Source organism: Pongo abelii, chromosome 4 (genome assembly GCF_028885655.2).
Source record: "Pongo abelii isolate AG06213 chromosome 4, NHGRI_mPonAbe1-v2.0_pri, whole genome shotgun sequence".
NCBI classification, from domain to species: Eukaryota; Metazoa; Chordata; class Mammalia; order Primates; family Hominidae; genus Pongo; species Pongo abelii.
The window spans coordinates 123,681,795-123,709,741 of record NC_071989.2 but is presented as its reverse complement, the minus strand read 5'-3'; the positions used below and the strand labels follow the sequence as shown (position 1 = coordinate 123,709,741).

The window sequence follows — 27,947 nt, the reverse complement described above, 5'->3', positions numbered from 1 at the left end:
CTGATTTTGAAGGGTTGCCAGAGAAAGAGGAACAGGCAGAGGAAACTGAAAGAAGAATTTTATTTTCTTGTTTTTGAGACGGAGTCTCGCTCTGTCGCCCAGGCTGGAGTGCAGTGGCGCGATCTCGGCTCACTGGAAGCTCCGCCTCCCGGGTTCACGCCATTCTCCTGCCTCAGCCTCCCAAGTAGCTGGGACTACAGGCAGCTGCCACCACGGCCGGCTAATTTTTTGTATTTTTTAGTAGAGACGGGGTCTCACCGTGTTAGCCAGGATGGTCTCCATCTGCTGACCTCGTGATTCATCCGCCTCGGCCTCCCAAAGTGCTGGGATTACAGGGCTGAAAGAAGAATTTTAACAAGCAGGATGAGCATAAAGGCAAAGTGGGGTTGTCAACATCAAGGAAACAGAGTGTTGGGAGACAATGATCGACTTCGTCAATCGCCAAAGAGACTCCCAGGAAAAATGAGGGCAACAAAAGTATCAGTTGGATTTAGGAGGCCACTGCTTACCCAAAGAGTTTAGGTAGAATTGTTAGGAGGTGCAGTGGTTGGAGAATCAACTGCGTGAATAATGAATTGTGTTGACACGGTACATAATACGGTATTTCTGATTACACTGGCGGCATTTCACCAAGTAATTACTATCTGAAGTGCCTACCTTCAGTAAGGCATCCTGTTGTTGGATGGGGAAAGAGGAGGAAATAGCTTTACCTGTACTGTGCTTCTGAGACCCAGGTATGGACCTTCACTCCCAATTTACTATCCATGGTCTCATCCGATGTTCAGTAACTGGGTTCTCCTTTGGCAGGGAGTAGGGATTGCCTGAGAATTAAAAGGGGAAGGGAGATTTCTGAACTGGACCTCTTAGGTTATGACTAGATTGGGTGCCTGAGGCAGCAATGGGGCTTTATAAGGCTTCTTACGCTTCATTTAACTAATTGCTTTTTTGTTCTCTCTTGATATTCAGTGGAGTTCCAATCTGTTCGGTTGTGGAGAACGAACCTGAGAAAAGTGATCTTTCTCAGGGTAGTTTCTGGGGGCAGAGGCTATGTGCTGCACCCGCTAATCAGGGGTGTGGTTGGCTGCAGTAGTCAAGTGAGAGGGCCGCAAAGGGACAGGAAAAGTCGAGACCATCTTAGGGAACCAGGAGAGTCGCTGTACTTCTGAAGGATCTAGGGTTTGTCTGGTCTGTAAGGAGCAAACACAGTGGAATTCCTTTCCAGATTTTTCTGGGCCTCGACGTCTGGCTTTTGGGGTACATGCCAAAAAAAAAAAACAAAGCGCAGGGAGAGTCTACTAGCCTCGGTGACAGTTCCCCATTGCGGTTTCCCCTCCTCCACCCTTCTTTGCGAGCTCCTTCCTTCTGCCGAGAGTTATCCCGCCACATTAACCCCCTGACTCGCAGCTGGACCGCCCCGGCCCGCAGCGCCACGTCCCGGGTGGGTCCCGCCGCGGCAAAGCAGCAGTCCGGCCCCGAGCGGCCCCTCGGGGGCAGCGGGGCGGGCGCCAACAGCAGTCAGGCCTGACAAGCGGCGACCTCCAAGGGTGAGGCCTCTGCGGGCCCCCGACTCACGCGCGTCCGGGCTCTGCATGCGCGGCGGGAAGCAGGCTGCTGTGGTCGCGGGGACTGGGTTGCGGCCCGCCGCGTACGGGACGGCCCCAGCCTCTCGACGCCCGGGGCAAGACGCCCACTGCCTGGGCACGCTCGCCGGGCCAGAAAGGAAGACAGAAAAGCCGCGGGCTGACCTGCAGGCAAGTACCGAGCGCTAGGGCGGGGGCCGCCGCCGGGGGCGCGGGGTGGGCTGGGGCCAGGCCTCCAGGGGCGCGGGGTGGGCTGGGGGCCAGGCCGCCTGCGCTACCTCCCCAGCCTACCTGACCCGACGGCGCGGGTGCTGGCGCTGCTGTCCCCAGGGGGGCGGGCAGGCCTTTCCGTCACTTGGCTTACTCTGAAGGGAAAATCCACACAGCTGTCTGCCTTTTTGTTTCATTTTGACTAGAAAACCCATTTTCGAAAAGACACCTCAGAACCATAAGCAAATAGCCCAGAGTCTTAAATGCTCTAAAGGCTCTGCATGAGCCCCTGCCAGGCACACTGAGCCAGTGCTGGAGGTTTTGGCATGGGTTTTCCTACTTGGCTTTTTGTCCAAAGCTAATCTGGATAAAAATAATTTGACTGGCAGCTGTGAGCTAGTTTTCAGTATATTAGGACCTCTCCAGCTTTCCACGGTAGTAAACTTTTTTTTTTGAAGAAAGTATTTTAAAATATTCTCATATTTATTATTATTTTTTAATTTATCCTTTTAATTTTGGAAAGCAAGGGTGAGACAGGCTTATATGATCTGGAGGTAAAAATACACCATTATATAGAGTTGAAGTGTCATCCCCTGAACCCACATTGCACGTCTACAAAGGAGAAGAACTTGTCCTTCTCCAAGTGTTTAGTATTCCTTAGATTAGTGTTTTTCAAACAAGCCTGATGGTAAGGCGCATTTGGGACTTTTGTTTAAAAGGCATCCCCCCACCTCTGAAGGTTTAATTTGGTAAGCTTGATTTCCAGAATCTGTATTTCTATTTTTTTATTGTTTAATTTAATTTAATTTTATGTTCTGGGATACATGTGCAGGACATGCAGGTTTGTCACATAGATAAACGTGTGCCATTGTGGTTTGCTGCACCTATCAGCCCATCAATCCTTACAGTTTAATATTTTGAAGTAGTAGATTGGTTATAAATGGAGTTAAGCAACTCCACTTTATATCTCATTGAAATCAGAAAATAGATAAGCAGGTATAGAATATTGACACCTACATTTGAAGCAAAGTAAATGTGACATGTACGTCTTACTGTATGGAACTTGAAGTATAAACCATGTTTACACTGTTGAATCATGGGCACCTATCTGTTGAGTCATTTTTTCCTTATGCTATTCTTAAAATGTATTCATTTAACAAATATCTGCTGTTAAGTCTTTTGTCTTTAATCCCCCCTAGACCACACATCCCATTCTAGGTCTTGCTCCACTACTTTGCTTCTTTTCATAACAAACAAAAATCCTCTCTGAAAGATTTACCTCTAAGTCTCCATTTTCATTTCCCCTGTTTCTTCCTACCTCCTCTCATCTGAGGCTTTTTGTCCCCATTACCCCCTACACGGTCCTGACGTTGCCAATGACTGTCTTGTGAAATCCAGTGTCTGTGCACAGTTCTCATCTTTCCTGACCCCTCAGTAACATTTGATCACTCCCTCCTCCTTAGTATTCTTTCTTCTTCACTAATGTTCTTCACTAATAGTCTTGCTTCTTCACTTGGCTTCCAGGTCACCATATTCTCCTGCATTTCATTCTGCTTCATTGTGTCTCCAGGCTTCCCCACCACTAAATCTTACTATGCCACAGAGTTCATTTCTTGGCCACATTTTTCTAGCCATACTTTCTCCCAGGACAATTTGTATCCCAAGCCATATTCCTTGGCTATAAATAATATCTATCAGCTGATGACTTCCAAAATTTTATTTCTAGCTTTAGTTCTCTTCTGAGCTCCAGATGTGTATGTCCAGCTGTTTACTCAGCATCTCCACTTGGAAGTCTGATAGGCATTTAACTTTAGTATGGACAGACAGAACTACTGATGCCACTTGCCAAGTTCTCCCTCTGTTTCCCCTCAGCTCCCTCCCTTATCTCAATAAACAGCCTCAGTTACTGCCATTCAAGTAGGCCGGAATTCTAGGAATTTACTCTTGACTTCTCTTTTTAGGTCAGACTCTGCATCCAAGCATCCAACAAATTCTGTTGACTCTACCCAGATCTGCCCACCTCTCCCTCCCTCTCTAAGCTAAGCCACAGTCCTCTCCTACCTACATGATTGAGAAGTCTCTGCCTTTGCCCTGCTCCTCTATAGTCTTTTCCAAACAGCAGTGATTTTTGTCATACATACTCAGAACTTTCATTTCCCTTCAAAAAAAAAGAAAAGGAGAAACAGACTTATAATGGCTTTAAAGCCCTGTGTGATGTAGTCCCTGACTACTTCTCTGAACTCATCTCCTGACATCCCTCTCGTCCACTCCACTGTAGTAACACTGATTGTTACTGCTGTTGCCTTTGCCTGCAGCTGGTGTGTGCTAGACCATTACACACCTTACTCCCTCACTTCTCTGTTAGCATGCTGCCTCAGGGGTTACTGTGCTATTGCAGCAAGATCTCTTTTGCTGCTGGGCCTGTGTGGTAGGTTGCTATTAAATACTGAATGCTACTCTCTGGTATTCCATGAAGCTTATGGCACCTTTAAAACATTGTTGGTTGCTTTAGTTTCCTAATATTAAAAATGCACAACCAGTTTTCTTTTGAGCCTAATTTTGATAAGATGGACAGTTTGCCTTTAAATTCTATGTTTTTATAAAATCTCTTCCTGATTTGGAGATTTGCCCTTTACCATCAGTTTTCATTTTTAGATACAGAAAATGGAAGAAAAATATCCAGTTCACTAAAAAGAATATGTAATGATATTTGGTGGGGGGCAGTTACTTTGCCCCCCTCCCCCTACCAATAGGGGCAATAGGAAATAGGAAGCAATAATCTAACATTTGGAGACTCTTTGAATGGTACCAGCAACAGGTAGTTTATGGGAAGAAGAAAAATAAAGACACTTGTTCAGAGAATAACATATAAGTTTCTAAGTTCTGCAGTGACTAAGCCAATATCAGACTTGTCAAGATTTTATAAGATATTACATAAATTGAACTCTTTTTTTTTTTTTTTTTTTTTTTGAGACAAGGTCTTGCTATGTTGCCCAGGCTGGCTTTAAACTCATGGGCTCAAGCAATCTTCCCACCTCAGCCTCCCAGATAGCTGGGCCCAGAGGCACATACCACTGCATCTGGCTCCAGTTCTCTTTTGAGGACTATGTAGAAATGAAAAACAAAATTTTCATCTTTATGAAGAGGTGTAGCAACTAAAAGATTGTTTAATTTATAATCCTTATTTCTTATTTTAATCTCAAGGAACTGGTTCTGTTATCAGTAACATATGTACTATCGCCCCCTCTTTTAAAAGAAAAGAAGAAAATTCCTTCTCATTTCAGAATTAGGATTTAAGATTCTTTAATAAATATTTCCAATATAAGATTAAATTAAATTAAATAATAAGTAGATTTGGAATATCGAACAAAGAGAAGAGTAGGAGGGTTAAGCAGAAGCTAGGAGTGAAGTTATTAATAGTATCAAAACACTTGCCATAAGCTTCTGTCTGTTGGCCAGAGCACTCATTAACATGGAGCTTCCTAGCAACTGAGTGAAGAGTTAGGGTCCACAAAATGAAAAAGCAGTGCCCAGGTGAAGATCAGATAGAAGCATTTTTTTAAACATTTACTTGCTCAAGGACCTGTTTTAGGTACTATGAAGATGAATGTTCTGTCCTTTGGTAATTAAGAAGAGTATTGGAGAAGCCCTATTTGGTTTAGAGTTAGCAAACCCATGTTCTTGGAATATTTGCATATAAATAAAAAACAGATGAAATAGAGCTAAACCTGGAGATAGGCTAAACTCATTTGGAACGTAGAGATAGAGCATGTAAGGAAGACACTTACCAAAGGCGTTGGAAAAGATATATATAAGGAAGATACTATTTAGATGGAAATCAAGTCAACATAATTGACATAATTGTTGACAATTATTGACCTAATTGATATTTATAAAAATATAAAGCCTAGAAAATTAATTTTTATTTACTAAAAAACTATTTTTTCAGACTGATCATTGTTCAAAAGGTGAACATGTATGTGTATATATGTGTACATGTGAAGAACACATGTGAGTTCTTCACATATATATGAAGGAATACATATATATATACATTTATATATTCTTATGCATATACCATTCACAGAGGATCAATGTTACCTTTTTGGTATTCACTTGGCCCATGAACAACATGGGTTTGTATTATGTGGGTCCCCTCGTATGTGGATTTTCTCCAACAAAACATGAATCAAAAATGCAGTATTCCAGGATGCAAAACCCACACATACAGAGGGGTGACTTTTTGTATACACAAGCTCTGCAGGCTGACTGTGGGACTTGAGTATTCTTGGATTTTGGCATATGCAGGGGTCCTGGAACCCCTGGAATCCGTCTTCCCTACCCTTAAGTATACCAAGAGATGACAGTACTTCTTTCTAATCTATTTTCTTTGCATTTTGTTTAACAAAGCTGAGATCATATTCTGTATACTATTTTATAGTCAGTTCCTCTTCTTTAATTACATTTCATTTTCGTGTCATGAGAAGTGTTTTCTCATGTCATTGAAATTATTCATAACATTCATAAACATTTTTAATGGTTTAATAGGATTCAATCATATGAATAATGTGACATAGTTAATATTGTCATTCCCCAGTTTTTGGATATTTTTATTTTTACCTCCAATGGAATTTTGACTAGCTTATGATACTATGTACAAGATCTCCTATGATAATAAAATATAGTCGTATAACTCATACTTCAAATATGCCAGAAAATATCTCCATAGATTGCATGACAAGAGAAAGCTAAGCCAGTTTGAGAAACTGACAAAAAGGTCTGTCAACCTAGATAACAGAGGGAGATAGAGGCTCTCTAAAAGAAAGTAATATTTATTCAGAAATGCGCATTGCATGGGAATATGTGTGCGATAGTAAATTGTGTGTACTCAGGGAAGTAAAGGCAGACAAAGATTTTCAAAGTAAAAATGAGGTTTACATAATTGTTTTGAGATAATTATTTTTGGCTTGTGGGTAAATAACAAGGCACCAGTCTGAAATTGGACAGGAAGTTGCTGGGCAGATGTTCTTGCCGAAGTAGTTTTTATATAGGACTATGATGGCATTTGAGCAAGGTTCTGTTTGTTTGTTTGTTTGTTTGTTGTTTGTTTTGAGACAGAGTCTCACTGTCTCCCAGGCTGGAGTGTGCAGTGGCCTGATCTCGGCTCACTGCAAGCTCCGCCTCCCGGGTTCACACCATTCTCCTGCCTCAGCCTCCCGAGTAGCTGCGACTACAGGCGCCCGCCACCACGCCAGGCTAATTTTTTGTATTTTTAGTACAGACGGGGTTTCACCGTGTTATCCAGGATGGTCTTGATCTCCTGACCTCGTGATCCACCCGCCTCAGCCTCCCAAAGTGCTGGCATTACAGGCATGAGCCACAGCGCCCAGCCAAGGTTCTGGTTTTTGGGGAGACTTTTATGATAGTTCTGGTTACTAGGCATTTATGTGTAAGAACCTTTCCTTCATGGCCTTCCCTGGCTCTGATTGTCTGGTTTTTTAACACTAGTAACTCCATTTTGATTCTGATAACTCTTACAGACCCATAAAGACCCATGTGCAGGGAGCTGGAGGAACAAAGTGGAGAAAAGCATGAGATGAGGTTGGAGCTGAAGGAGCCAGGCTATGCAGGGTATTATTTGTCATATCAAGAAATTTTTATATCAAGCACAGTAGGAAGCCAATGCAGGGTTATAAATGGGAGTAACTCAGATCAGATGTTTTGAAAGATCATCCTGGCTGTTGAGTGGAGAATGGATTAGACTGACTGAGAGTAGGGGACGAATTAGGAGGCAGTGCGGAAGATCAGGGTAGAGACAATGATCTAGAATGAAAATGTGGTAGAGAGGAAACTTGAAACAATTTGAGATTATCTGTTAGAGTTAGATATACAGGACTTGGTGATCACTTGGAAGTGCAGGAATAGGAGAGTAAGAGGAAGGTGTCAAGGATACCCCAGGTTTTGGGTCATAACAGGACAAATGATAATGCCATTTACCGTGATGGAGAAGTCTGGGAAAATGAGGTGCAAGCTACCTTCCAGGTCAGCAAGTAAGACAAATTAAGAGTGCTGTGCAATACATATTATAAGAGATGTGAACCAGATATTATGGATATACAGAGGATAAGTACTTAATTCAACTTGGAGATAAAAGGAAATGCAATCTTTGTGTAGTGTCTTGAATCATAAAAAGGAGCTATCCATGTAGATGGTTGGGCAAGGGTATATTCTAAGATGGAACATGGAGGCAACAACATGACATTTGGGAAAACTAAATAGGTGGATATTAGAACTCTCAAGAGTAACATGGTAGGAGCAAATGTTATGGATAAAAGGAGAGATTGGATCATAGAGGGCCTAGAATGTTATTCTAATAAGAGAGTTTTTCTTGAAGGCATTAGGGTATTATCAAAGGGATCTTTAAGCAAGAGAAAAACAGGATCAGTTTTCCGTTGCAGAAAGATCTATCTAGAAATGATGTAAAGGGAAAGAGACTGGAGGCAACGAAACTAGTCGGATATTATGGGAATTTGTAATCCTCTAAGTAGGAACAATATAGGTCTTGAACTAAAGCATAGGCAGGGAATGGAGAGAATGGGAAAAGAGACAGATATGTTTAGGAGACAGACTAAACATGTCTATTAGCAGGACTTAAAGTTTAGTGGGTGGAGTTGTGGGAAGGGTTTGTTTGAATGGGTGAAAGAATATGAGAATAATTTCTAGGTTTCCGTCTTGATAGGTAGAGAGGATATTAGTATCGCTGACCAAGGCAGAGAAGATTGAGGAGGAAAGATTGATTGACTTATTGATTGATTAATCCATCTGTCTGTCCATCTGTCCATTTACCCTGCGCTTATTGAGTACCTATTATGGCCCAGGTACTATTCGCTTGACCCAGTAAGCAAACTGTGGTCAACAGAGGGAATGACTGTACCAAGCCCAGTTTGATATCTATCACTCATATTAGTTCTTGTGGCCCAGCCTCCATTGGAGTCATGTCAGAGTAGTGTGCAGAGTCAGGGGTGCTACAAACCTAGAGAATGGAGTGCTGTTTGGAAACAAGTCACAGACTGAATTGAGTCTGTATCCATCATCTCAGATGGGGATGAGCTTGTCTCCTAAAAAAATCTCCTAAAGTCATGATACGCCTTTAGCCAGCATTTATTTCAGTTCATCCAATTGTGAGTCAGTCCTCCTCCCAGGCTGCAAGGTATTTATGGTGCCTTCTTAATGCCAAAGGTTTTTCACCAATTCCTAATTGCCTACTATTTGTATCCTCTTTTTCTGTGGTCATTTCCTGAAAGTACTTTTAGCCAAAACATCTATCATATATTTTTTTTCTAACAGGTCTAGCCACTGTCACTTTTATGTCGTCGTTATGCATGAAAACTGTTTGCTAGAAAACAACATTTTGGCAAACAGTATAAACACCTTGTCAAGCTGCCATTCAGACTGAGGAAAGCTTAGTAAATTGAATAATTTTGTATTTCTTGGCTGAGAGCCAATGACAGAACTTAGTCTCCTAAGCTGACTGATCTACTAGCAAAAAATGTATAACTCTGCTATTTGGTATTTAAACACACATAGTTACATACATTTATTTATTTAAAATTATAAAAAGACATCTAAGACAAACAGTGCTCTCATGAATTGTATTTCATAGGAAAGCACACAACCATATGTGTGTTTGGGTGTATGTGAATATGTATGTACACATACACACAGTTTAAAGCAAGCATATGCAAAGATGCACATATTCAGTGTAATTTTAACACAGAATTGGGATCATACTGTAAGTATTGTAATATATTTAAATTTGTTCATTTTTTAAAAAATAAGTAAGTAGATAATGTTACAAAGGTCATTTTAGTCAGAGGAAACACATTTCAGGCATGGATGAAGTTACAGAGCTGGAAAGGCTGGGCATCCTGGCAGAAGAGAAAAGGACCAAGCATGATACTCACATTTTTGAAAATTGTTTTTATATAGTAATAAGATAGAACACAGAAGTGCATAGAGCAAAGTATATAGTTGAATAAATAAAAAAACAATCACCCATGTAACCATTTTCTGGTCTACAGTCATTTTTCCCAAAGATTTTCTTTTCCCCACTACTCTGCAGTACCTCTTTTGTTGTACGTCAAGTATCCATATATGTTTGGATCTGTTTCAGAGCTCCTTATCCCATTCCATTAGCAATTTGTCTAACATTTTGCTGTATTACATTGTCTTCATTGTTGTAACTTTATAGTAAGTGTTGATGCCCAATAGAGCAAGTCCTCCCATCTTATTCTTCCAAGTGTATTGACTATTCTTACTCTTTATATTTCCATAGAAATTCTGGAATTGAACCGGTAAAACCCAACTAAAAAAGGTCTTGTTGAGATTTTGATTGGTATTGCATTGAATCTATATATCAATTTAGAGATAATTGACATCTTTACTATATTGAATATTTCAAGTAATAAACATGATATATATGTGCATTTATTTAGTATTTTCCTTTTATATTTTATCTCACTAATATTTCTGAGTGGAAATCTTGCCCCTTTTTTGGTTAGACGTATGCCCAACTATTTGATATTTTCTGATCTATTGAAAAATGACTTTTTTGTAATTTTATGTTTTATCTTTGTTATTGGTATTCAAAAATACAATAGAATTGTTTATGTTGAACTTATTGTATCCATTTTCTTGCTAAACTTGCTTATCTTTTAGTAGTTTTGGTAATTTTTAAAATTTTTGGATGATAGAAGACCCTTTTATTTCCAGTTTGCTAAGAGTTTTTATAATGAATGGATGTTGAATTTTATCAAAAGATTTTTATTTTTAATTGTCAATGTGATTACTTACATTGATTTTTCTTTTTCTTTTTTTTTTTTTTTTTTTTGAGATAGAATCTCATTCTGTCACCCAGGCTGGAGTGCAGTGACAGGATCTCGGCTCACTGCAACCCCCGCCTCCTGGATTCAAGCAATTCTCTTGCCTCACCCACCTGAGTAGCTGGGATTACAGGCATGCGGCACCACACCTGGCTAATTTTTGTATTTTTAGTAGAGATAGGGTTTTGCCATGTTGGCCAGGCTGGTCTTGAACTCCTGGCCTCAAAATAATCCGCCCATCTTGGCCTCCCAAAGTGTTGGGATTACAGGCGTGAGCCACCACACCCAGCCACATCGATCAATTTTTACCTGTCAGATCAACCTTGCATTCCTAAAATAAACCCAACTTGGTTGTGATGTATTATCCTTTTTATAAAAAGGATCCATTTTTCTAACATTTTGTTTGTGATTTTGAAGTAATAATCATAAGGTAGATTGATCTATAATTTTCCTTTTTGTAATATTCACATCAGTTCTTGGTGTCATGGTTATGCTGGCCTCATAAACGTGAGTTGGGGAAAGTTTCCTCTTTTTTAATCTTCTAGTTTTATTATTTTTTTCTTTACATATTTGGCTACCATTTGAACCTGGATTTTTCTTTTTGGGGAGATTTCCAATTATGAATTTATATCTTTAATAATAATTGAGAGAGAGGATTAGGAAGAATAGCTAGTGGGTGCTGGCCTTAATACCTAGGTGATGGAATGATCTGTGCAGCAAACCATCATGGCACACATTTACCTGTGTAGTAATCCTGCACATCTTGTAAATGTACCTCTGAAGTTAAAAGTTGAAGAAAAAAAATAATTGAATTCAGGTTATTTCTTCTGTGTCTGTTTTGAGAAGTTGTCTATTTCTTGGAATGTGTTTATTTCATCTCAGTTTTCACTTTCATTTATATATGGTTGGTCATAATCTTTTTATTACATTTTACGGTCTGCAAGATCATCACTGAGATCCCATTTTCATTTCTGACATTGGTTATTTGTGCTTTCTTTCACTGTGTATATGACTCTAGATTAGCAGCTATTTTCTTTCAGCGCGTTAAAGCTATCATTATTTGTCTTGAGAAACAATCTTATTGCTGCATCTTTTAAGGTAATCTATTTTCTCTTGCTGTTTTTAAGACTTTTTTCTTTGCTATTGGCTCTTAGCAGTTTTACTGTGTTGAAGCTAGCTGTGGTTTTCTTTTTATTTATTTTCCTTGAAGTTCATAGGACTTTTAAAAATGTGTGATCTGATGTCTTTCTTCAATATTGCAAAGTCTTCACATTATCTCTTAAATTACTGCTTTGCTTTAATTCTCTCTCTTTTCATTTGGGACTCCAATTTACACATCTGTTATACCTTCTAATTGTATAGTTGTCCTGTAGAGCTTTTACCTGCTTTCTTGTATTTTACATTCTTTTTTTGTTTCTGTCCCTTATTCTGAAGGGTTTTTTTTCTAGCTTGTTTTCTAGTTCATGAGTTCCTTCTGCTGATCTAATCTAATGATAAATCCATCCATTCAATTCTTAATTTCAACTATTATATTTTTCAATTTTAGATTTTTTTTCTTAACCCTACCATGCCTTTTTTTAAAGTTTGCAGTTATCTGACAAAATTCTCAATCTTTCCTCCTCTTGTGCAATCATAGTTATTAATGAAAGTTTGAAATCCACATAGATTTATTTCTGTTGTCAGCTGCATTTGCTGGCTTTCTTGTCTTCTTCCAGAGAGGATTTAATTTTTGCTTGTGCCGGGTTCCTGGCAGCAGTAACAATCTGTGATCACTTTAATCTGATTTCAGCGATGGGGGTTATTAAAAAGAATGCTTCCATTCCTGGGAGGATCAGTCTGTTTTTAGATCACTCTTACACCTAGGTGTAGCCTTCAGGGTCCCAACCCAAAGCACATGACTGGAATCACACTTTTGTCTCATTAACCATGAGGGGCAGTCAAAAAGCACAGCACTAGCTTTCCTCTTCTGAAATTGAAAAATACTCTAGGGGGAGAGTTGGCTCTGGGTTTCTGTCTTCTGGATTTGGGTTCTATAATTCTTCACTATGTCATTAGTTCTCTGATGCTTCAAGCCTATTTTTTTTTCTATTTTGTCTAGCTTTTCTAGTTATCCTCAGCAGTAGCACTGATCTAAATTACCTAGTCCACCAGTACTAGAAGTGAAAGCTGCAAATAGCCACATTTTGATATTTGAGAAACAGGCCAAGAAAGAGCATTTAGTAAAGGAGACTGAGAAGGAAGAGATGAGAGAGAGAGACAGAGACATGATGATATAGTTAAATGGATCTTGGGAAATGTCTTTAGTGACTTAAAAGCCATAATAGGCAGTTAAAGAACTTTTCATAGGAGTTATTTCCTCTTTCCTTTGTAGCCTATATCTTTGGAAGAGAAAGAAAGATAAGATGATAGTTCTAAAGGGAAAGATATTAAATAAGTACGACATGCAAGTAAAAGCAGGAGAGCAAAAGTACAAACAGAAGAACCTGAAAAATCTTAAAGAAAACTGATTGTCAGCAGCTCAGACATCTGTATACATCTGTAGCTAATAGATAGGATATGGATGGGTAATAAAGAAAGTGAACTTGAGTTTTTAATGCAATGTATCCCCTGAAAGGATGTCCCTTCAATTTAGAAAATGTACATTAATATTGCTTTCTATCAATAAGACAACCAACTTGTACAGAAATTTCTGAATCCAGGTATGGGAAGCACTATGGAAAGGTTTCATATTTCATTTCTTGATAGTTAGATAATGTTCCTTTTGTCTACTTTGTAATCTTTTCTGTTTTCCATATTATGTATAATGCATATGTCATATTTATATTAACGTAACTTTTTCTTTTTTGAGACAGTGCCTTGCTCTGTTGCCTAGACTAGAGTGCAGTGGTGCAATCATGGCTCACTGAAGCCCCAAACTCCTGCGCTCAAGTGATCCTCATGCTTTTTAAATTTATTTATTAAATGTTTTTTGTAGTCATGGGGTCTTGCTTTGTTGCCCAGGCTGGTCTCAAACTCCTGGCCATAAGTGATCCTCCCACCTCGGCTTCTCAAAGTATTGGGATTACAGGCATGGACAACTGTGCCAGACCCTATATTCACATAATTTTTTTAAAAATGTAGTATAAGTGATCATTTTTAAAATCTAACAAAATATATTTGGATTGGTTACTTTCTATTCTGGTTGAGTCAATGATTTATATAATAGGGATGATCAAAAGCTATCTGTTTGGCTATTTCTCTAAAGCTACAGAATTCTGTCATATCTTTGGACCTAATTAATTTATTCTTTCACAAAGCATTTCTTGAATGCTAACTATATGTTAGGCTCTGGGGATATAGTGATGAATAAGACAAGTTGATCGTTGTTCTGATCAAGTTTGCAGTCTAGAGAGAAAGATGAGAAACTAAGCAGATAACCATACACATAAATAATTCATTGTGATTAGTGCCATGAAGGAAAGATACAGAGTGCTAGGCTTTGATGGATCCCATAACTCTAACCTTTCTAATGCAAGCTCTAATAGCTAAGAATGAAAGTATGGGTACTGGCTTACTCTAACTGTAAATAAATGCCAGTAGCTAATATCTGATATTTGATAATCCTTTTATTTAGGCTGGGCCTTTGCCATCCTTATTGATTCTCTGCAATCCCCTAAAGAAAGAAAACAAATGACAGCTGATTCTCAAGAATGTTATTTCAATCTAAGATCAAGATGGATTCAAATTCTACTCATTCTGTTCCTGAAAATACTTATTACCCTAGTTGAGATTTTTAAATATTTCCAGTGTCTAAGAAGTCTAAGAATAGTCTATGTGTTTCTCATCTGGCTGGCACGGATCTGTTCTACTGTGTCCTGACAGCTTGGCAGAGCTTGGCACACTCCTGTGCTGTAGTTGAGGGATCAGCAGACTTTTTCTGTGAAGGGCCGAGGAGTAAATATTGTAGGCTTTATGGGCTATATGGTTTCTGTTGCAATACTCAACTCTTCCTTTGTAGTATGAAATAAGCCACAGACAAATACATCAATGAAGGGACATGTCTGCCTTCCAATAAAAATGTATTTACAGAAGCAGGTGGTAGAGTGTGTTTTGGATGTTGTATCAATCACAGTTTAGTTGTGGACAGCAGAATCTACTCTAGTTAGTTTAAGTAGAAAGGTATGTTTTATGAGATATTACAAGATGTACAGTATCATTGGGAAAGTTGAAGAACTGCACTCTAGGTTGGGTTTCTAGAAACACCTCTCAAAGCCACATAACAGACTTGTCTACTGGCCTGGGGCTTTTGGCACACTCAGAAGCCTCCTGCCAAATCAGGAAACAGCCAGCTCCTTAATTATGCCAACTCTACCAGAATCTTAGCCAGCAAAACAGGTGCTTCATGTTCTACCTCCTTGCATATTTCACTCAGACGTGTAAGTACATCTGATGCTGAACTTAAATTACATTTAGGAAACCTAGCATCGAGGGAGTCTGGGAGATAGAAGTTTTTAGTACTTGTGGTACAGAAAGTACAAGAAGATACAGTAAAAAGAGACAGGAATAAGTTTTGGTTGAACAATTCTTTAGTAGATACTGCAGCAGATCTACAGAACACCCTTTGGCTAATTAACATCATGGACACTCTTCTTTTCAAACCTAAACTTCTAGACAGCAGCAGTAGCTGTAATGGCATGCTATCTCCCAATATAATGCAGCTCTCCTTCATATAAACAGGAGTGGACTCACTTTCTCTCTGAAAGGTACAACCTGAAGTCCCATAGGTCACTGTATCATCTGTAATATTCATCACAGACATTATCCTGTGACCCAGCACACTCAAGAGTTAAGTGGCCTATTCCTCTTCAGAAAAGGAGTGATGGTGGAGAGACAGAGCTTACCCAGTGCCCAAGAGGATAAGACCTTAATTCTAAGATGCTTCCACACATATATTTCACCCTCTTTACTAGCAAATTCCCTTCAGTTCGTAAGCATTCCAAGTATCTCTTCTCTTAATGAAAGCCTTTCCTGACCCTGGATTTAGTTGTGAGTATTGGCCTCTCCTCTCCCTCTCAGCCAACCTTTTCTTCTCAATGTCAAGGTGTTAAATGCAGTGGATGCTGACTTCTTGGCAGCCATGGGTGCTGACCACTGCTGAAGCCCTCTCCTCCCTTGGCTTTCAGTTGCCATTCTGTGTCTGATTTTCATGCTGCTCCTGGGTCACTCCTGTTCCGTTATGGGCCCCTCACCCTGCATATGCTCTTCAGTCATTGGTTCTGTCTTTAGCTCTCTCCTCTCTTTTCACTACGTATTCTCAGTTACTCACATGATTTAAGCAAGCAACTAACTTGTATCCCCAATCTAAGATGCTCTTTTATGCCCCAGACCTACATGTCCAAGTGCCTACTGGACCACTCTTGTAAGCCATGGGCACCCAAGCTCCATAGGTCCCAGACTGGATTTCTTGGTCAACCCCAACCCACTTCATCTTGATTATATTGCTTTTCTCAGTGAATGGCACCACCACCCACAAAGTTACATAAGGCATAAGCTTGGGAGGCATCCCTGACTCTTCCATCTCTGCCATCCCCATCACCTCCTACATATCTTTGTCTCCACTATCACTTCATCTGTCTGGGGCTCTGCTTTCTCACCGACACTATTGTAGCAGCCTCTTAACTAATTGTTCTCCCAGTCTAGCATCTTCCGGTCCTGTAGCCTAGTTTCTTTACAAACCTAAACTTCCAGACAACAGCAGTAGCTATAATGGTATGCCATTTTCCAATAGAATACAGCTCTCCTTCATATAAACAAAAGTGCACTCACCTTCTCCCTAAAAGGTACAACTCAAAGTCCCATAGGTCACCATATCATCTGTAATATTCATCATCAACAATTTTAGGAGTATTTTAACCTGCATCAGGTCAGATCAGATCACTCGCATTTAACACCTACCAGGGGCTATCTGTCTGCCAGCATGATGAAAGCCAAAGTCCTGAGCAAAATACCTTAGGTTCCTTATAAGGAACGTCTTTTAATCTACTTTACCTTTCCCCTGCACTTGCTTCTTTCCCTTCGTCTTCTGCCTCCTCCTTCATGGACTTGAGCCATAAATGTCCGGTGCAAAATGATTCTAACGTACAGTCTTTGCCCTCTGGTACCTCAATGTTTTTTCAATTGCTGCTTCCACTACCTAGAAAATGTCCACCTGTCTTTGTTTTGCAAGTGTGAAGCGTCCCCTGCTGCACATGGCCCTCCTGAGTGCTTTCATGGCACCTGATATGCTGAATAAAGCACCTGTGCAGTGAGTCCTAATTGTCTGTTTAATTATCCTGGCTTCACATCTCTAAAACCTAGCATGTTTTGCTGCAGAGTTTTCCAACAAAATATTTATTAATAACAAACATTTATTAACAACACAACTTATTAATTGAACACAGGAATCTTGATTTTACATATATTTGCCACAAGATGGTGCTGTTCAGATATGAACGAAAAAGGCTCTCCAAGTCTGAAGGATTCAGTACTAGGTGAAACTACTTTAAATATGTTAAAATCTTAATATTGCTACATTCATCGGTCACCCTACTTGACCAGTCATAAGCGTTTGAAGTCGGTTAAGCACTGTCTTTCTCTTGAATTGTTTTCTTTCCTTAGCAGCTGGGGTACCACTCTCTTCTGGTTTTCCATCAACCCATCAACCTTCCTGACTAGTCCTTTTCTGCCTCCTTTGCTAGTTCTTTCTGTTCTGTTTTTTTTTTCCAACACTCTACCTTTATTAATGGTTTCATTAATGGTTTATGAATTGCATGTTGTCATAGCAGTAATGGGTAGAAGTGACTAACAAATTGCCATAAATCTAGCCTAAAGATAGATCATCAACTATCCAAAAATCATTTGTAACATAACACAAATACAAAAATCACTGTAGGAAGTTAATCTTAATAATAATGACAACAATAACTCCACCTTCATAATGTTGGAGTGCCATAGGGCTCAGTCTTTCTTTTACTATCTATACTCACCTCCTTAAAATCCTGTATAGTCTTTAATGATCTCATATTGTCTTTTTCAAATACCATCTATACAAAGATAAAGGCCAAATATGCATCTCCCCGCTGGACCTTTCTCCTACACTCCAGACTCTATATTCAATGCCTAGTCAACATCATTGGCACATCTTCTCAGTTCTACTTTCAAAATATGCCCCAAATTTAGCCACTTCTCACCACTTTTACTAGTACCATCCTGGTTCAAGTCATCATCATTTTACTATTGGGTTTCTGCAACAGACTCCTAACTAGTGTTCCTGCTTCCACCCTTCCCTTCCTGCCTTCTATTCTCAATGCAGCAACCAAAGTGATCCTGTGAAAACTAGTCAGATCATGTCACTCCTCTGCTCAAAATCCTCCCCTGGCTTCTCCTGTTGCTTATCTCCTTCTAGGCTACCCTTGCCTCCCTCCAGCCCCACGGCACCCCTTTGCGGTTTCTATTTTTTCCTTATGGTGTTTGGATCCTTGATTTGTCTATAGCCTCCCTTTTTATCTAATTCTGTTAATTTATCTCATCTTTGCTATTTTTGTTTCATTGATTACATATTCTTTTTAGTACCTCCTAGAGCAAGGTTACTCAAACTGCTTGTCCATGATAATCTAAGAAGCATGCACCAGAATGTAAACCATGCTGCTTCCTGCTTTGAGAGTGTCTTGCTAGGAAAAAAATTTAGCTGGCTAAACAGCATACTTACTGATGTAGTTGATTTACATCCTGGCACAATCTGCTTATCTCCTCATTGACTGGTAAGAAACAGTTCAGAGACTGACATCTTGTTCATGGACTATGCTTTGAGTAGCACCATCCTAAAATATAAACATTTGTTGTATAAGTGTTTTAGCTTCTTTTTTATGTATTTAATAGCAATAATAGCTGCTAACGTTTATTGAGTGCTTACTATGTGCCCAGCACCATCCTAAGCCGTTTTGATCTTCATAAAACCCCTAAGGATAGGGACTATAATTATTTTACAGATAATGAAATCAAAGCACAAATATATTGATTAAGTTGTACAAAATCACAGTTATTTTATAGCAGGAAGGGGATTTACACTCAGGCAGTCTGATTCCAAAGTGCATAGTCTTCATGAAATGGAATTTTAAATCTGTTTTTGTACGCTATGATTCTTCTTTATATTCTTTCCACAGTTTGTTCCCTTGGCAGTCTCCTTACTCCCTCCCTCCAGATTAGAAAATTATAGTAAAGTTTTATAGACATTGCCACTAGTTTTTTTCTCTCGGTCTGATTAGGTGGGTGACACTGCTTGGAAGTTGGAACACATCATAGATTTCTGAAGTCTTTTGCTCTTTTTTTGCTAACTGGTATTTAAGAAAAATAAGTTGAAGTTGTAATTCTTTGTTTTTATTTTAAAAGATTTTGTGATCTGCCTTGACACACTATCTTACCCTAGAAGTTTTTCATATTCTTTATAAATAACTGTTATATTCCTTCAAAGCACTTGTCTGTACCAGCTAGTGATTAAGATAATGGTGTTGAATTCAATGATAAGTGTAGATCGTTTTAATTGACAGAAAATAGATGCCTCTGGATGGTTTAACAATTGTTTTCTCGTTCAGGGGGAACTTCTTTCTGCAACTTTGCATAGCAAAACCCTTTTATTATAATGCAGTAACAAAAGTCAGCAGTGAATCCTAATCAATGAAGAGAGTCCAAATTAGTTTGGTTTTATTATTTTGGATGGATATATGTCACATTTTAGAGTTATTATGCCTTAGAATACCTCTTGGTAACTAGCACAATATACCATGGAGCGAGAACCTAAAGTACAGACAGTGAATGAAGGAGTGGTCAGCAGTTTCCTCACTAGTCAGAGGCAGCTGCGAACATTTTTACTCACATACATTGAATGAAATTCTCTATGTTTTTTTCCTTGGTTTTTGTTCCCATGACAGTTTTCACCACTTTTGTTGAACAGTTTCTTCTAAACCTGAATTATGTAGGCATATGTAGCCATGTTACTTATGTTGTTATGAATGTTATAATTTCTTCTTGAGGCATGGCCTTTGCCCATAAAGAATAAGTAAAAATGCTCTGGAATATAGCCTGTGGCTCACATTTGAAAATATGAAACCTGTATTTATATATTCTAAATGTTCTGTCTTTTAATAAAAGAATTCCCCTTGAAACTGCCTGTTTGGGGGATTTTATTAGGAATATTGCCAACGTTTTCTGAAGAGTTATTTAAATTAGATTCACATGGTATACATTTCTTTCACAGTTGATCTAGTTCTTCCACTCTGAATTTAGAATTTTTTTAAATAAAAGAATGAGTCTAGGTCAGACGTGGTAGCTCATACCTGTAATCCCAGAGCTTTGAGAGGCTGAGGCGGGAGGATTGCTTGAGCCCAGGAGTTCGAGACCAGCCTGGGCAACATATGAAACCCCATCCTACCAAAACAAAAAACAAAAAAACACAAAAATTAGCCAGGTGTGGTGGCATGTACCTGTAGTCCCAGCTACTCCAGAAGCTGAGGTGGGAGTATGGCTTGAGCCTGAGAGGCAGAGGTTGCAGTGAGTTGAGATGACACCACTGCACTCCATCCTGGGCAACAGAGCCAGACCTTGTCTCAAAAAATAAATAAATAAAGAATAAATAAATAACAACAAAAACAAGAATGAGTCTAAACTATAATCATTCTTTGTTGATTTCACTGGAGAAAGTCTCAAGTCTTTGTTTCTAGAGTTCATTTCCAAACTGAGATGTTAATTTTTCCTTGGGTGAATAAATATATTTTCTTCAGTAGTTACAGGATTCGTTGGAAAAAGATATTTCTTACTTTTCACACACTCTTATTATAATTTATTCTCCATTAGATTCACCATCGCTACAATGCCTGACTCCAGACAAACAAAAAAAAGCTCTGAACCAGTGAATCCTGGACATCATTTCACTTGACATTTCAGATCTTCTGTTTATGCTGTCAGTAGAGATGCTGCCAGTCATTGTTAGGATATTTGTGTTCTATTTTGTTTGTGCTTGATACAGAAGTATATTTATGCTTAATTGAGTATTCAGTTTCTTTATATTTTCCTGTTTCTAGTCTACATGGTAATTTGATAATGGAGAAATTAGATTTAAACTGCATGAAAATATAAAGTGGTGTGGTACCTATCACGAAAATACCAACATAATTTATTTCAATCTGGAGGTTTGTAGTGCTAATACAACACCATTTACGTTTTCCGAATGTCTCCTATTATATTATACTGGACCCTTTATTTAATGTTCCCTTCGCTGCCTGTGATAGCCCTTGTGAAGCTCACAAAAGATTAGTAGTTTAGCTTCCCAATTATCTGTTTGTCATTTATGTGTTTGGATCTGTCTATTATAATCTTTTTGAGCTTTTCAGGTTGAATGAAAGTTTCCATTTTTAATGTTTTGATTAAATTTATAATATTCTTCTGTTTTGTTACTTCTTTTAGATTGAAAAGAAATGCTGAGAAATACATAAAGTTTTCCTCTTCTGCCTTGGATATTTATAATGGGTATCGGGAAGTCTAAAATAAATTCCTGCCCTCTTTCTCTCTCTTGGGGTAAAAGGCACAGTGTGGATACAAGTCCAGGATATCATGAGTCAGATTCCAAGAAGTCTGGAGATCTATCCTTGTGTAATGTTGCTGAGCACAGCAGTACAACAGAGGGGCCAACAGGAAAGCAGGAGGGAGCTCAGAGCATGGAAGAGATGCTTGAAGAAGAAGCTGAAGAAGAGGTGTTCCTCAAATTTGTGATATTGCATGCAGAAGATGACACAGATGAAGCCCTCAGAGTCCAGAATCTGCTACAAGATGACTTTGGTATCAAACCCGGAATAATCTTTGCTGAGATGCCATGTGGCAGACAGCATTTACAGAATTTAGATGATGCTGTAAATGGGTCTGCGTGGACAATCTTATTACTGACTGAAAACTTTTTAAGAGATACCTGGTGTAATTTCCAGTTCTATACGTCCCTAATGAACTCCGTTAACAGGCAGCATAAATACAACTCTGTTATACCCATGCGGCCCCTGAACAATCCCCTTCCCCGAGAAAGGACTCCCTTTGCCCTCCAAACCATCAATGCCTTAGAGGAAGAAAGTCGTGGCTTTCCTACACAAGTAGAAAGAATTTTTCAGGAGTCTGTATATAAGACACAACAAACTATATGGAAAGAGACAAGAAATATGGTACAAAGACAATTTATTGCCTGAGATGAAACTTAACATGTGGCTGGCTCCTGTTTTGTAAACCAAATGATTAATCTTCACTTGAGAAAGCAGTTTCTAGGAAATGTTTAAATAAAAGAGGGTCTTCGCCTTAAAGAAACCTATGGAGCACAAGAAAGATAAATTTCTGCAGGACAGTCTACAAAATTGTGGTACTTTTTGATGTTTCAGTAAACTTGACATTGTCGGAGTTTCAAGGACTTTTCTTTCACAATTTTCCTAGTTCATGGATATGAAAAAGGAATTCTCAATCCATATTCCTCGTATTGAAGCTTGAACAAAAACTTGTATGACAGACATTTTTAAAAATGTGACAACGCTTTTATTCTCTGAATTTTGATCTCAAAGGACACAGCAAAAAAATGGCCCCAGGAGATCTGATCACACTTCCTCCTGAGGCACCTCTCATGGATGTTGCAATAAGCATTCGGGTACTATTACCCAGAAATATGAATTGCCAGAATAGAACATTTAGCATGTTGAGTGTTGATGCATATAAAATCAGAAATAGATGTGAGAATGGTGGAACTTTTTAAAAGAACCCAGTCAAATGTGTTTTCTGCTGAAATCTGCATATTCGGAGGCATTTCCCACCACCGATTCACAGCCCATTTGATAGTGTGGTAGTTAGGGACTTCATGGAGTGGTGTTCAGACGTCCCCTGGGGCTTAAAGCTCTTCATATTAGTCATCATCTGTAACTACGGCTTTATTTGCAGAGCTTCTAAAAGGCATATAACTGTGTGAGTGGCCAGATATTCACTTTTTAAATCAAAAACCTCTCTTATGGAAGCTTTAAAAGTTTCCCTCACACACAATTCTCTTCTCAGGAAGTATTTCTCATTTAGGTCTTCAAAGTAGCCTGACTGTGTGCATGTGTGTGTGTGATAGGTTATTTGTAAAGACTTTGGATAGAAGGAGATGTATTTTATTACCTCCTGTTCTAGAGCCCCATGCTCCTAACAAGCCAGAGAGGCCCCACACAGGCTTGTTTCTTTCCTCCACAGCCCTTCTGCCCATCTGAGATTGAGGGAGCATCGTCCACTTGAGATCAGGGATGGGGTGGAGAATGGGTCATGTCATATAATGAGAAAAGCCCTCTTCAGGATCATGAGACCTGGTTCTAGTCCAATTTCTGCCACTGAGGATGAATGTAACTGTGGGCAAACTACTTACCCTCCTTTATCTGTGAAATGAAAGGGTTGAATTGATGGATCTCTAAAGGCCTTTGTCCTCTATGAGGATGTGAAAAACTAGGGACCACAAAAGGGAACAAGCAAAAAAGTTCGGATTTGATAAAGTGATATATAATAGTTGCAGAAGGCTTTATATATGCTTATAATGAAAAGATATTTTTTGTATATTGACAGCATAATTTATTTTTAATGCTGTCATTACACTTAAAGTCACAGGAAAAAAAAATACATGCTTACTCAGGCTTTCTTAAAAATAAGTTTTTATAGAGATCCTTGAGTAAAGACATTTTGATTAATTTCTTTCTTCTTATTCCCCACTTGTATGTCCCCTACCAGTACTGGGATCTCCACACATCTTTTTGCAGTTACCTCTTCATAGCCATGAACCAAAACGTTCTATGAGGAGCATGCAAGTAAGTCAAGCCTCCTATTCTATTAGTACTTATTAGAGGAGGAGATTGTTTTCATTGCATAGTGACATTTTCTTAGCCTTAATGTTCTGATAGTAGCTTACTACTCACTTCTCTTTTTCAGTTTTCATAATAAGTGTTCATTTTTTTGTCATAATGCTTCCTGTAAAGCCAGTTTTATATACTAATAAAACATGAACTGCCCACTCTTCATGCCTGCCAAACTTGGGGCAATTGATGCTAAATGGTATTTTTAAAATAAATGTTTTTATTCTTTACTCTTAACTAAACTTGTTTATTTTCAACTCCAATGAAGATTGTGGAAGAGTGTTTTGAAATGAAGCATCGATTTGTACTTCATAGAGCACCAGACACAATGTCTCACCCAATTTGGAGTTCCATATTTTTTTTATGATAAAGAAAAATGTTAAGTGCTGAATTATTATATATGTTGAAATTATCAATTGTAACAAAATAGCTAAACTGAGGATGAAAACAGGTAAAGGTGTGGGCTTTGTCATGTGTTTGTGTGTTGTGTACATATGTTCGTGTGCACACACCCATACACACACACACATATCTAGGTACATACACATATCAGGAAATATAGGGAATTTTGCACTATGCTGGGGAGCTTTCATTTTGAGTACTCTGTGGGCCTTATTGCCCACCCTGGAGCTTTACAGGGGAGAACCTGAGTTGAGCCTCATGTATCAGTTAGGAAAACCCCACGTCACGTGGCCTAAACCATAAGAAAAAAATATTATCCGACTTAACAAGAGGTCCGCCAAGGTACAGGAGCTCAAATATGTCATTAAAATCCCAGTCATATACTGAAATATTATTCAGTTCTAAAAAGGAATGAAATTCTGATACATACTATAACATGGGTGAACCTTGAAAACATTATGCTAAGTAAAATAAGCCAGATATAAAAGGACAAATATTATATGATTCCACTTATATAAGGTAAATTCACAGATACAGAAAGAATAGAGGTTACCAGGGGCTGAGGGCAGGGAGGAATATGGAGCTATTGCTTAATGGGTACAGAGTTTCTGTTTGGGGTGTTGAAAACATTCTGGAAATGGGTAATGATGATGACGTACAACATTGTGAAATGTACTTAATACCACTGAATTGTACACTTAAATACCACTGAATTGTACACTTAAATATGGCTAAAATGATAGATTTTATGTTATATATATTTTACCACAATACAAGTTGAATATCCCTTATCCAAAATGCTTGAGACCAGAAGTGTTTTGGATTTTGGATTTTCATATTAGAGATGCTCAACTTGTAATTAAAAAAAAAGAAAAGGTAAAAAAACAAACCCAGGTTCTTTCCATCTTTTTGCTCTTCCATTCTCAGTGTTTCAGTTGAGCTCCCTACCAAGGTGTAGCCTGGCTGCTCCAGTGTCCGACACCGTATACAGACATGATAGTGTCCAGCCTAATAAGACGATAGGAGTGTTCCGCCCATATGGAAAAAATAATTCATCACTGCATTATTGGAAATTGTTGATACCCAGTAATAATAAAGAGCCATCTGACTCCCAGCTGGTTATATTATTTCAAAATTCTCCCTACCCCTACCCCCACCCTAAGTGGACACCTCCTAGCCGCCGTGCATCCCAACATCTTCCAACACCATTTCTGAGTCAGACTATCTGGATTTGAATTCTACCTCTGTCCTCTATAAGTGATGTTCTGAAGCAAGATACCTAACTTTTTTGAGTCTTAATGTCCTCATCTAAAAATAAACATCATAAATCCCTCCCTGAAAGGTCATTTTGAGGATTTAATGAGCTAGTGCCTCACATATAGCTACCATATCTATGCTATTAGAACTATTTTTTGTTGCCTACACACATTCAATATGCAGCATGGGTTGGCGGGCAGGACACATATGCATTTTTACATACTCACAATCCTATCCTTGGAAACCTTGCAACTTGTAGGGAATAGATTTTAAACAAAGACAAAGGAAGATGCCAGGCCTTGTTCCCATGTGCAGTACAGCCCCCAGTCAGGCACTGAAAAGCAGAGGAGCCCCCTTGATCAGCAAGAGATGTGTGAGCTGTTAATGATGAGTATGAGTGCAGAGGAAGCTGGTGGCATGAAGGATGCAAGAGCATGGTACCATGATTCTAACAAGTAGAAAGTTGGGCCATAAACTAGAAAAGCAGAAAAATGGAGTCTAGGAGTGCCAGCTTTGAAGCCAGTTAGGAGGAAGAATGGCTCAGACCTGGATGCCTTCAGTGGAGTTTTGTTGCTCCTTACACTCAAAAATGGTGGATCAACTTTGTGTTCATTTGATTTTGGAGGGCAGGGGGTGTAATCCATTTAATTTAGCTCTTTTCTGGGGCTTAGCATCTCCCAGATAATTTTGCCTCATTTGGGAATAGGCTGTATGAGTTTAGTTATACTGTTCCCCTTGGGTTGGGTGAAGAAGGGAGTAAGAGTATCACTGGTCTACTCTGCTCCTTTCTTTCCTGACTAACTTAAGTTCTGCCTTGAATTCAACAAGCTGTTTGCTTGGGTTAACCCTTTCCAGCACAAGTCAGGGATGTTTTCCACTTCAGTCCCTCATCCTTCAATTTTGCAGATCTTAATGCATTGGTTGTCCAAACCACCTCACTGCATAGAAGGTAACACCACAAGTCACAGAAATAACTTCCCTGGGCCCTCTCATTTGCAACAGCTCATTCCTAAGGCCCAATCCCAGTTCCTGATGGTGGATGTTGTTCCAGCTGGAAAGCTTAATCACTTCCTCTCCAGTAACAAATACATAGACTAGATTTCACTGAGTCATCTGTCTGCCCAGTAAAGGACCCTGCAAGAAAGAGATCAAAGTGGATTTCACAGTCTTGTTGCAAAGGAAATCTGAGTTGGGGCCCAAGTGTCCAAAGGGTGTAGAGTGGCTCAATATTAGTATCTAATTCAGGAGAATCATTTCAGTGCAGGCAAAGGATCTCAGGTCCTTTATCTGTACATTTTGCAGGTAAAAAAACCTCAGTGCAGGTAAAGAAACCACATACCATGCTGTGGAGTCAGGCTATTCCCAATTGTAGAGAAAGTCCATTGATCCATGAGTGTGGTGGGGCTGGCCCCAGCGCTAGTGAGAAGCTGTTGCCATGGCTGCATTGCTGGTAAGGTGGGATTCCGTGTGTTTGCCCTGAGCAATCTGCGCTGCCTCTGTGACTTTCCTCCTCTTCTCAGTCTTACACCGCCTGGTCTTAGGTCATCTGCTAAGCTGTCACAGAAAGTGACTGTACCCTCCATACCTGTGGATGGTCTGAAGGGCAAGGAGGAAATTTCAGAAAGCTGTCAGGCACTTGATGAAATGAAACCACAGCATCTGGAAGTTGATGTCCTTAAGCCAATGACTAGAAGGAATGAACAAGAGAACTGATGTTGTTGTCCATGGACCTGATGTTTCTTATGAGATTCCAAGTAGAAAAATTTATTAGATTTTGAACACTTAACAGCTGGATAAGGACAACTTTCTCATATATATATATATGTCATATGTGGCAATACCCTTGTCAATTAACATATTGAGTTTGGATTGAGGTAAGTAATACTTGAAAGTGCCATTAATTAATAACTCAGAGCATGAAAATTATTTGATTAAAAGCTCAACGAGGCTGGGTGTGGTGGCTCATGCCTGTAATCCCAGCACTTTGGGAGGCCAAGGTGGGTGGATCACGAGGTCAGTAGTTCAAGACCAGCCTGGCCAAGACGGTGAAACCCCCTCTACTAAAAATACAAAAATTAGTCGGGCGCGGTGGCAGGTGCTTGTAATCCCAGCTACTCAGGAGGCTGAGGCAGGAGAGTTGCCTGAACCCAAGCAGCAGAGGTTGCAGTGAGCCAAGATCGGGCCACTGCACTCCAGCCTGGGCGATACAGTGAGACTCTGTCTCAAAAACAAAAAGCTCAACGATTTAACTTGTGGAAAAAAAGACAGTTGCTCTCTCTTCTCCTTTGTCAATGAACCTGCTCTCACAACTGTTTACTCCAACACCTATACTCCTTCACAGCTGCCTTCCTTTCTGTCATGAGCAAGAATTGTTCTGGGGAAATCACTTCTTTAGTTAGTTTAACACACTTCTGTTTCTCTTCAGATAGAGTGAGTTCTGAGTCATTTTTACTCTGAGGTGAATAATTAGAAATGCTTTTATTAGCAAATAACAGGAACCGCATTTAAGCAGTTTCCAAATCTAATTAGAAATGTTGCTTCCAGCTACCTACTCAAACTATAGGTTTAAATCAAGAAAATTGTTTTCTTCTATTATTTGTAGGGGACCTTTATAAACTAGCTCCTTCCAGAGGTTTTCCATGTATATATTGGACAAGACACATAACAAGCTTTACAGATTTCTATATATTTTATGTGTATTTATA

General features: G+C 39.2%; 1 protein-coding gene and 1 long non-coding RNA gene across 4 annotated transcripts; one reads left to right on the top strand and one right to left on the bottom strand.

Annotated features, from left to right (window-relative positions):
• Positions 1-215: 215 nt before the first annotated feature.
• LOC134761418 (uncharacterized) lies at positions 216-26,915 on the bottom strand. Its single transcript, XR_010140010.1, has 4 exons — positions 26,582-26,915; positions 18,399-18,510; positions 711-821; positions 216-337 (listed from the first exon to the last, which is right to left on the bottom strand). It is a non-coding gene; the product is annotated as an uncharacterized LOC134761418 (long non-coding RNA).
• On the top strand, positions 1,383-25,099 carry TICAM2 (TIR domain containing adaptor molecule 2). 3 transcript variants are annotated; one of them, XR_010139893.1, is made up of 3 exons: positions 1,630-1,751; positions 21,149-22,672; positions 23,462-25,099. XR_010139893.1 is itself a non-coding variant. In NM_001204341.3 (2 exon segments), a coding segment is annotated over 1 exon segment (708 nt). In that variant the 5' UTR covers positions 1,383-1,751; positions 21,149-21,207; the 3' UTR covers positions 21,916-23,818.
• Positions 26,916-27,947: the final 1,032 nt, after the last annotated feature.